Consider the following 9,347-nt stretch of genomic DNA (forward strand, 5'->3'; position numbering starts at 1 on the left):
CCTCGCACTGGGCCGCCGGCCCGCCGCGCCGCCCGCGCACGCGCCCGCGCCCGCCGCCCATTGGCTGCGGCGCACCGCCATGCAAATGAGGCGCCTTGGCGGCCGCCCATTGGCCCGCGCGTGGGGCTCGGCGGCTCCCCTGGGTCCTAGAGGCGGCTCGACGCGCCCCCCGGGAGCCGTGCGCCGCGCACCTGCTGGCCCCGAGTGCCTGGCCCTGACCGAGTGTCGAGCGCTCCGCCAGTTCGAGTCCCACTCGGGACGCCGGCGCCGGGCTTCCCCAGCTGACGGCGGCTCTCCAGAGCTGCCTCAGAGGAGGACCGGCCTTTGACCCGGACTAGAGGCGTGCCCCTGCCTGAGCCTGGCGGGGGTGCAGGGTGCAGGGAAGTTAGGACCCCCCTCGCCCGCCCTCCCCCGTCCCCAGCAGGCCCAGGTTTTCTGCAGTGGCCGCTCGACCTCATCGAAGAAGAGCCCAGGGTCGGCCTGGGATGCAAGCAAAGGGGTCAGCCTCAGGCACTGCAAAGTCACCTGCGAAGTCCAGGTGTCCTCTCTCCTCAGCTTACAGTGGCCCGACTTTATGGAGGGAACAGCATCAGGAGGGGACAGGGTGAGGGTGGAGTGCTGCTCCCTGAGCGTGTGTGTACGTGTGTGCGCATCACGTGTGTTCACGCACGAGTGCGTGTGTGGGGGACACTGGCAGTGACAGGGGCCGTGCTGGCCACTTGACTGGGTTCTGAGTGTCTGGACTTGGGGTGCTGACTGTGCCCCGAGGTCTGGAGGGAGGGGCGCTCAGACCCGGCGCTGCTGTGAGGAGCTGGGCAGAGGCAGAAGGCAAGGAATGGGCAGCAGTATGGTCAGGGGAGGTGGAGGGGACACTGGCCCCCCATCTCAGTGCTGGCCTGCGTGCCGTGCCAAGGGGGCCCTGTGTGTTGGGGGCTTCGTGTGTGCTGGGGGGCCCGCTGTGGTGGGCGTGATGGGGAGCACGGCCTCGCAGGCTTTGGGAGATCTGCCACAGGCCCCTGGCTGTCGGGGGACACGCACATGCCACGCCTGGGCTGCATGTCAGCAGTTTTGGTTTATTCATTCCAGAAGGGTCCAGCACCGGGAGGGGGGGCTTGCACCCTGCTCCCGGGCCTTGGTTTCTCTGTGCTCTGGGCCCCTCCTGCCTCGCCCCCGCCCTGTCTCCCCAGGGCCCTGAAGCTGCAGGTGGACAGAATGGCCCCGTCTCTGCAGCAGGTGGGGCGCAGGTGCTGTCTCTGTCCTGGCAGCCCCAGTCATGCCCAGGAGGCCTCAGCCCCGGGGGTGCCGGGACCACCCCTCCTGCACCCGGCGAGCCTCTGGTCCTGCTGGTGCTCTGCCCCTGGCCCGCTCTGGCTCCGGCCTTCCCCTTCCTGGACCCCCGAGCTGCCCCCAGTGCTTCTCCAGGAGGAGGCCCGGCTCACCCCCACCCAGAACAGCCTCTGGAGTTCCCTGCCCAGGTGGGGGCCGCCACTGACCCCTGACCCTGCCGGGCCCTCCCCTCGGGCTGGAGCAGCCTATTTCTGGGCCTGCACTAGGGGGCGCCCGAGCCCGCCCGGAGCTCGGGGTGGGGCCCGCGGGGGAGTCCAGCAGCAGAGTCGGTGTGGGGTCTGGGAAAGGGGGGGGAGGTCAGCCCGGGAAGTCGGCCAGGGCTCCCTCTGGGTCTTCCTCCCGCCGTGGTCCGGCGTGGCGCTGGGCGCGGAGGCCGTTGGTGGGGGCTGTGTCTGTGCCATGCTGCCCACCTCCTAGGTCTGCCTGGAGGGGCTGCTGGCACTGGCCAACCGGGGCTCGCAGGGAGCCCGGCCCAGAGCTGGCTTCTTGGAGGCTGCAGGGAGAGCGTGGGGTCAGGGTCGGGTGGGGGCTGAGAACAGCCTGCCCCTCCCCCCCGCTGGCCCCCAGACATGTGGGCACCACTAGGGCTGTCCGGAGGGGGTCCCAGACCCTGTGGGGGTGGGGCAGGAAGGCCCCACCATAGCCCCTCAGGACCAGAAAGGTGGGGTAGAGTGGGCCCCCAGGCTGCCCCCTGACCCCAGGCTGCCCCCCCTGACCCCAGGCTGCCCCCACCTTCAGCCCAGGCTTCTGAGATCCGCTTCCTCTTGGGGGCCGGCCCTGCCCCGAGGTCCTCGCTTAAGTGCCGGGACGCCTCTGAGGTCTCCTCAGCGCTTCCCTGGGCAGAAGTGGGGGTCAGCACCCGTTTGCAGGGGCCACCCGGAGGGTGCAGCTGAGGACCCACCTCATAGCCCGGGGGCTCCGGCTCCTGCTGCTCCGACCTGAGCTTCAGTCCCTCGCCGTGTTCTGGAAGGTGAGGGCAGGGGTGTGTCAGCCCGGGGAGGGGGGTGGGCCTGGGGACAGCCGGGGCATGGGGGAAACCGAGGCCCCAGGCAGCTGACTGACGTCTCCTGCACAGCCGCCACCAGGGGCCGTGCCTGGGGCTCTCCCGCTCTGGGCAGCCCCAAGTGTCCCCCCCACAGTGGCCACTCCCTTCACCTCACCTGCGGGGACAGCATGGGGCCTCTGAGGACAGTGGGGTGCTCTCAGCCGGCCTCTGGCCTCCTCCCCGGGCACGCCTGGAGAGGGCTGGCTCGGCGGGGACGTCCAGAGAGGGTGCGGGGCCTCCTGGAGGAAGGCAGCGTCCTAAGTGCGTTCGGGGGGAGGCCCCTGGCCGGAGGGGGGGTTGGGGGGGGGGCTAACCCAGGCTTACCTGGGGTGCGGGGCCCCCGTCCTGCTCAGGCCTGTCCTCCCTCTGGGCCCCCGGCTGCCCAGGCGTCTCGGGCTTGGGGCTGGCCGTCGGGGTGCTGGTGGGCTTGGGGGTGCCCCGGCCCCGGTCCCGGCCCCACTCGGAAAGGTCCAAGGGCTTGTCCGGGAGCCAGTCTCCCACGGCTGAGGTCTCCCTCCGCGGGGGGCTGTCTGGGCCGGGGGCCCGGGGGGTCTGCCCCTCGCCCTCGGGGCCCTCAGAGTCAGACCCGGCTGCCGGGGAGGGGGGTGTCGGCGCTGGCGTGGGGGGTCGTCTGGGCCTGGTGGCGCCCACCAGCCCCCGCGCCCGCAGCTGCCGGGCCAGAAGCAGCTGCAAGGCCCCCTCCAGCTGCGGGCTGGCAGGGGAGCCGGGACCCTCCTCCCAGGCCTCTTCTGCCCCCGCCTTCAGGCCCAGGGCCCGGGGGCCGCCCGGGGGGCTCTGTAGGCGCAGGGCCAGGTGAGGGTCCAGGAGGCACAGCTGGCCGGCCCGCCGGGGACAGGTGAGGGATGCGTAGGCCCCAGCGGGGGGCTGCAGGAGGCTGTGGGTTGGGGGGACCCGTCACTCCCTGGCCTGGAGGCCGCAGCCTGCCCCGTCCCCTGCGCCCTTCCCCGCCTGGGGCCAGGGCCCTCACCTGTCTGCTGGGGGGCTGGGCGGGCCGCTGCAGGCGGGCCGGGGTGCCCAGGAGCCAGGGCGCACCACGGCGATGGTCCCGTGCAGCTGGTTCGAGATGCGTTGGGGGCTCTGCGAGCAGAGGGTCAGCTGGGGTGACCTGGGCAGGCGGCCCTGCAGGCAGAGCCCCGGGGCGCACTCACCATGTCTGAGGGCCGCGGGGGCTCGGGGCCGCTGCCCCCGGGCGAGGTCCTGGATCCTGGGGACACCCGGTACCCCACCGGCTTCTCTGCGGGGGGAGAGGCGGATCAGCGCCTGCAGCCTGGGGGATCTGCACCCCTGCCTCCCTCCGGCCCCACCTGGGTGCTCGTCCTGGGTCTCCGCGGGGCCCCTGGCCGGCGTCTCGGCCCCCGTCTTCCAGGTGCTGGGGGAGGGCGGTGATGGGGGGCTGGAGGTGCCCTCCCTGCTGGGGGGCCGCGGCCTGTCCCTGGAGGCAGGAGGGGCTACGTCAGCACTGGCCGCAGCCGCTGCTGGGGGGTGTGCGGGGGTCCCGGCCCGCAGGGGGTCCTGCCCTGCTCACCCCGGGCCCCGCAGCCGCTTCACCTCCTTCTTCAGGCCGTTGTTCTCCTCCTGCAGCCGGCTCATCTCGTTGGCTGCGAGAGGCCAGGGTCAGTGCGCGCGGGCAGCGGGACAGGCGGGCAGGCGGCCTGGGCACCGCGGCCCTGGGCAGCCCTGACCCACGCGCGCCCGCGCCCGCCCCCCGCGGTGCCCCCGTCCGCACGGGCCCGGCCCGGGACTCACTGAGGATGAAGACGTGCTGCAGACTCTGCAGGAGGGACCCCTCGAACTCGCGCTGCTTCTTCCTGGCCAGCTCCTGCGTCACCACACAGCGGTCACAGAGGCCGGCCCGCAGCCTGCGGGGGGCGGGGGCTCAGATTCCGCCCACCTGGGGCAGCGCGGCCAGGTGCGGCCTGGAAGGGGCAGGGAGCCTCCCCGGGGGGGCTGTCCCCTGCGAGCTCCAGCCCCCCACTGCCCTCTCCACCGGCCCGGCCCCCCTCACCGGCCCGTCTGCCCCCGGCCCCTCAGCCCTGGCCGCAACCGCCTCCCGCCGGCACCCCAGCCACCCACCCCCCTCACTGCCTCCAGCCCCCACCCGCCCCCACACCCCGCCCCGCCCCCTGCACCAGTCCCGGCCCGCCCCCGCCCACCTGCCCTCCAGCCCCACACCACGCCCACCCGCCCTCCAGCCACATGCCCCGCCCACCAGCCTTCCAGGCCCCCCACCACGCCCCTCCCCCCCCGCCCCGGCCCGCCCCGCCCACCTGCCCACCTGCCCACCTGCCCACCTGTTCTCCAGCGCCCGCACATTCTCTTTCAGCGCCCTCTGCTGCTCCCGCAGCTGCTGGTTCTTGGCGCTCAGCTCCTCTGCCCTCTGGGCGTCCCTGCGGGGTGTGCGGGGGTGGGTGGCCGCTCGCCCCCCAGGACCCCTCTTCTCTGGCCCGGCCCCACCCTGCCCCACGCACCTGCACCGCTCTGCGTTCAGCTCCAGGAGTTTGCTCTGCAGGCCTGGGCGAGGGACGGACACAGGGACAGGCGGCTCTCACCCCTCCACGGGCCCCGGGTGACTGTCCTCTACCCTGTGTCTGTCCCGAGGTCCTGGGGTCATGGAGAGGGAGGCCCTGGCACGGTCCGGGCAGGGGTTCGGGGCTCCCGGGTGGCACTGGAGCAGACTGGTCTGGGGACACCCGGGGCCTGGCCCTGGTTTGAGTGTCTTGGGGGCGCGGCCCGGCGGTGTGGGTCCGCGCGGCCGCCCGGACTCTGGCCCAGCCCCACGCCAGGCTGGACGCTGAGCCCCCAGGGCGGCCAGGGCAGGAGGGGACGGGCTGCCGCGGCACCCACGCTCACCGAGGACCTCCGTCTCGTGGATGTCTCGCAGTCTGTTCAGAGACTCGATGAAGCTCTCCATGGCGGCGCGGGGGCCCAGCCGGCCTGCGGGTGGCAGGTGCGGGTTCAGGGGGGAAGGCCGGCCGGCCCCGCGAGCAGCTGCCTCCCTGGGCCCTTCAGAGCCGGGGCCCTTTGTCTGCTGCGGCCCGGCCCTTCCCAGACTCACGGCACACGAAAGGGTTCACACGGGCAGGCCCAGCACACAGATGCACACAGCACACACACGTGCTCACAGCACACACCTCAGGGTCTCGGCAGTGACCAGAGCCCTGAGCCCAGCCCCCCTGAACATCCCTGAGGGGCCTGAGCACGGCCACCCCACCCTGCCGCCAGGCCCACGGCTGGGCGGTGAGTCCCGGGGTCCAGACCAGGCCACTGCCAGGCCCTTGGAATTCTGGTGGCTTGCGGCTTGCTCCAGCAGTGCCCAGAGAGGTGCCTACTCGGGCCTCCAGCCATGAAGGAGGCTGTGTTCCACAGAGCACACGGGTGTGTGTGAGGGCACGTGTGAGTGTGTGTGCGCACTGTGAGGGTATGTGTGTGTGTGCATTGTGTGAGGGCATGTGTGAGTGTGTATGTGAGTGTGTGTGAGGGCACGTATGAGTGTACACTGTGAGGGCACGTGTGAGTGTGTGTGTGCTGTGTGTGAGTTTGCATGTGTGAGCTTTGTGTGAGTGTGTGTACAGTGTGTGTGAGTATTCTGTGTGAACTGTGTGCCATGCATGTGCAATGCATAGATATTATCTCTGTGTGCTATGTATGCATGTATGTGCAGTGTGTATGTGAGCATGTCATGCGTAGGTTCTATGTGTGCATGGTGTGAACTGAACTGTCTGTGCCTATGCTCTGTGCATACATGTGCACAAGTGCATGGCATTTATGTGCAGTGTTCCCAGGTGTGGGACATCTGTCCATGTGTAGTGTGTGGGCATCTGTCCATGTGTGTGTGGGCGTCTGGCCGTGCGCGGTGCGGGGGCGTCTGTCCATGTGTGGTGTGTGGCGTCTGTGTGTCCGTGTGCGGTGTGTGGCGTCTGTGTGTCCGTGTGTGGTGTGTGGCGTCTGTGTGTCCGTGTGTGGTGTGTGGCGTCTGTGTGTCCGTGTGTGGTGTGTGGCGTCTGTGTGTGTGCCTCTGGCTGGGAGGTGGGGCCGGCGGGGGTGTGTAAGGGAGGGTGGCGGGAGGCAGCTCCCCAACTCCTCTCTCAGACCTTCCTGGGTTTGGGGCTCTCTCTGGGCAACCCCCAGAGTGGGGTGGGGAGGGGACCCTGGGAATGAGGTGGCCGAGGGGCCTCTCTGGGGGCCAGGGGCTGGAACTCGATGAAGGGGGATGTCCTCGAAGGTTGGGGGTCAGAGAGCGGCTCACAGGAAGTCACACTCCACAGTGGCCTGCATGGAAGTGGGCTCTGAAGCCCCCTGGGCTGCCCCCCCAGATGCGCTGGGCGCGTCCCTGAGTGCAGGCGCCCGTGGCCCCATGGGCGGGTGCTGGGAGCTGGAAATTCCGCCCAGACCCGCCGAGCAGTCAGCTCCGAGGCACCTGGCGAGCCTGGCCGACGCCCACACCCAGCTGCTGCCCGCGGGGTCTGCCCCACCTGCGGGCTGGGAGGGGCTCAGCCTCAGGCAGCCCTGTCCTGGGAACTGGGCGCATCCTGACCAGTGGCCATCGGGGTGACACTGGTGGCGTCCGGGGTAGCGTGTTTCCAGGTGACACGTGTCCAGACACCGTCTGAGGGTACGTGTCCGGTGGAAGGGTGGTGGTACGTGTCTGGTGACGCCGTCTGAGTGACGGTCTAGGGCTGCGGCTCAGCCTGGGCCATCAGGGTCAGTGCTCAGCTGCCCCAGGCCCCAGTGTCCCCTTAGTGCCCAGTGACACACAGAGCCTGACCCAGCATGTCCAGGTCCCGGTGTCCTGCGTCCTCTGCAGAGAACTGTGTCCATTCAGGCCAGAGACCTGGACTCCAGTGACGGCTGCTGACCCGGACTCCGGGGTCCGAGTGGCGCGGGGGGGGAGGGGGGCTGCATAGGCCTCAGCTGCGGCCGGTCAGTCCCCAGGCACCAGCCACTGCAGTAGGGCGGCCCGGTCGTCCAGGGTGACAGGGCGCTGTGGCCGTGCTGGCCCCGGCCATCAGAGTCCCGGTCTCAGGTCACCTGAGCACTGAGCCCAGCACCACAGCTGCTCAGCATGCCCTGGAGCCGGCTGGCCTTGGCCATGCCTCAGTGTCCCTTCCGTGGAGCGGGGAGAGGCCAGCATCCTGCTCCGGTTCCTGTAGGCGGGGCTCTCCGGACTCTGATGGGCCGTGAGAGTGTCCGCGCGGTGTCCCCGGCACGGAGAGACCGGGCAGCCCAGGGAGGACACAGGCTCAGAGCAGGGCTGTCTGGCCCTCCCACCCCCGGGCCAGCCAGCTCAGGGGCAGACGGCTGCTAGTGGTGTCAGTGCTGCTTCCAACCCCTGCTGGACACAGCCCAGAGCGCACGAGGGCACGGCCCCATGCCTGCCTTGGTCTGCTACGCACACGCCAAACACATACGCTACACACACCATACACATGCCACATCCCCCTGTGCATTCCATTCTGCTCTGCAGATGCCACGTACACACCACACCCACCCTGCATCGCCATGGACATGCCTCACCCACCCTGCACATGCTGAGCAGATGGATGTCACATGCACACCTCTACATGCTGTGCACGAATCATGAAACCACATGCCACGGACATGCCGTACCTACCCTGCACATGCCATGCACATGTCATAGACATGCCATACCCATGTTGTACATGCCTCACTCATTTCCTGCACACATCATGCATATGTCACAGAGTCCTGCAGTGTGCACGTCACACACACCTGTACATGCTGTGCACGCATCATGAAACCCTGTGCACATGCCACACACATCTCACAGGCACCATGCTATGCACACTCCACATACATGAAAACATGCCATCACGTGTGCTCTGCACAGTCTCTGCTGCACTTGCCGGGCGCCCCCTGGGGAAAGCCTCACATGAACGAACACATGTGCACTCCCGTGTCCCGGCACACACACAGGCCAGGCAGGAGGCCGAGTTGGCGCTTAGGGTTCAGGTAACAGGAGCTGTAACCGGACTCGCCTCCCGGAGGCCCGGAGAGGCAGAGCCTGAGCCGCCTCCCCTCCCCCGGGGCCCGGGCCTGGCCCCTGTGTCCCTGTCCTGCAGTGCCGTGGGGCCACTCTCGGCCAGGGCTGGTTCCTCTGCTGGACCCGGGTACCGGCCCGACTCTGCCCAGGGGCTCCAGTGGGCCCTGCACCCTTCCCGGCAGGAGCCCCTCCCCCACTCGGCCGCCAGACCAGGACTGGCGCTGGCCCCCGCCGACCCTCGCCCCTCCCGGGACCCACCTGGAGTCTCCTCGCTGCGGGGCTGCCGTCCAGGGTGCCCCCGACTCACATGGTCCCGGGCTCGGCCGCACGGACCCCGGGAGCCCGGATCTGGCGGGAGACTGCTCTGCGCAGGGAGGCTGCAGGGCACTGAGCCCCGGCCGGCCCGACCTGCCCGACAGGTTCCCGCCCAGAGCAGGAGAGGCCCGAAGCGGCCCGACGGGTTCTGCCATCCCCACCGAGTGGCAGGACGGGTCTGGGCTGCGCCCACAGAGACGGGATTGTTCCCTGGAATCACGCTGCTGGCAGCCCAACCCCAGGCCCGGGGCCACTGCAGGGTCCACGTCCACCAGAGGGAGGGGGCGGGTGCGAGTCCAGGCGGGGCCCCGGTAGGGCCCGTTCTTGCTGCTTCAGGGGGCTCAGGAGACCAGGAAGTGTCCGTGCACCCTCCTGCCCTCTGCCCCTCCCCTGCAGGCGGGGGCACCCTGGGTCTCAGGGCAGGCCGGGCTCACACTGGTGGTGGCCGCAGCCTTGTGCTCCGCCCGGGGGCAGCCATGGCAGGTAAGAGCTGCTCCCTGCAGCCGCCCTGTCTACACTCACAGCCCATGTGCCCCTCAGGGACAGTCCCCAGGAGCCCCCGGCCTGGGCCTGGGCATGGGGCGTCAGGGACACCCTCACAGCCTTCCCTGGCATCTG

The 9,347-nt window shown here is 70.0% G+C and overlaps 1 protein-coding gene across 1 annotated transcript; it reads right to left on the minus strand.

The window, feature by feature from the left end:
- Positions 1-1,760: 1,760 nt before the first annotated feature.
- Positions 1,761-7,504, minus strand: RBBP8NL (RBBP8 N-terminal like). Its single transcript, XM_055139962.1, has 14 exons — positions 7,462-7,504; positions 5,264-5,347; positions 4,882-4,924; positions 4,705-4,800; positions 4,160-4,272; positions 3,939-4,011; positions 3,718-3,845; positions 3,562-3,647; positions 3,381-3,490; positions 2,717-3,287; positions 2,508-2,631; positions 2,249-2,310; positions 2,080-2,182; positions 1,761-1,840 (listed from the first exon to the last, which is right to left on the minus strand). The coding sequence occupies exons 1-14, from the start codon at positions 7,502-7,504 to the stop codon at positions 1,761-1,763; spliced, it is 1,716 nt and encodes a 571-aa protein (XP_054995937.1).
- Positions 7,505-9,347: the final 1,843 nt, after the last annotated feature.

Source organism: Sorex araneus, chromosome 5 (genome assembly GCF_027595985.1).
Source record: "Sorex araneus isolate mSorAra2 chromosome 5, mSorAra2.pri, whole genome shotgun sequence".
NCBI lineage: Eukaryota > Metazoa > Chordata > Mammalia > Eulipotyphla > Soricidae > Sorex > Sorex araneus.

What these genes read in the sequence shown, in the direction of transcription:
- RBBP8NL (XM_055139962.1), bottom strand. Translation starts at nt 7,504, where the DNA reads ATGGCCAAGGCCAGCCGGCTCCAGGGCATGCTGAGCAGCTGTG. An exon ending in GGGCATGCTGAGCAGCTGTG is followed by an intron (nt 5,348 to 7,461) that starts GTGCTGGGCTCA and finishes TGCCACCCGCAG; the next exon opens with GCCGGCTGGGCCCCCGCGCC. An exon ending in GACCCAGGACGAGCACCCAG is followed by an intron (nt 3,648 to 3,717) that starts GTGGGGCCGGAG and finishes CTCCCCCCGCAG; the next exon opens with AGAAGCCGGTGGGGTACCGG.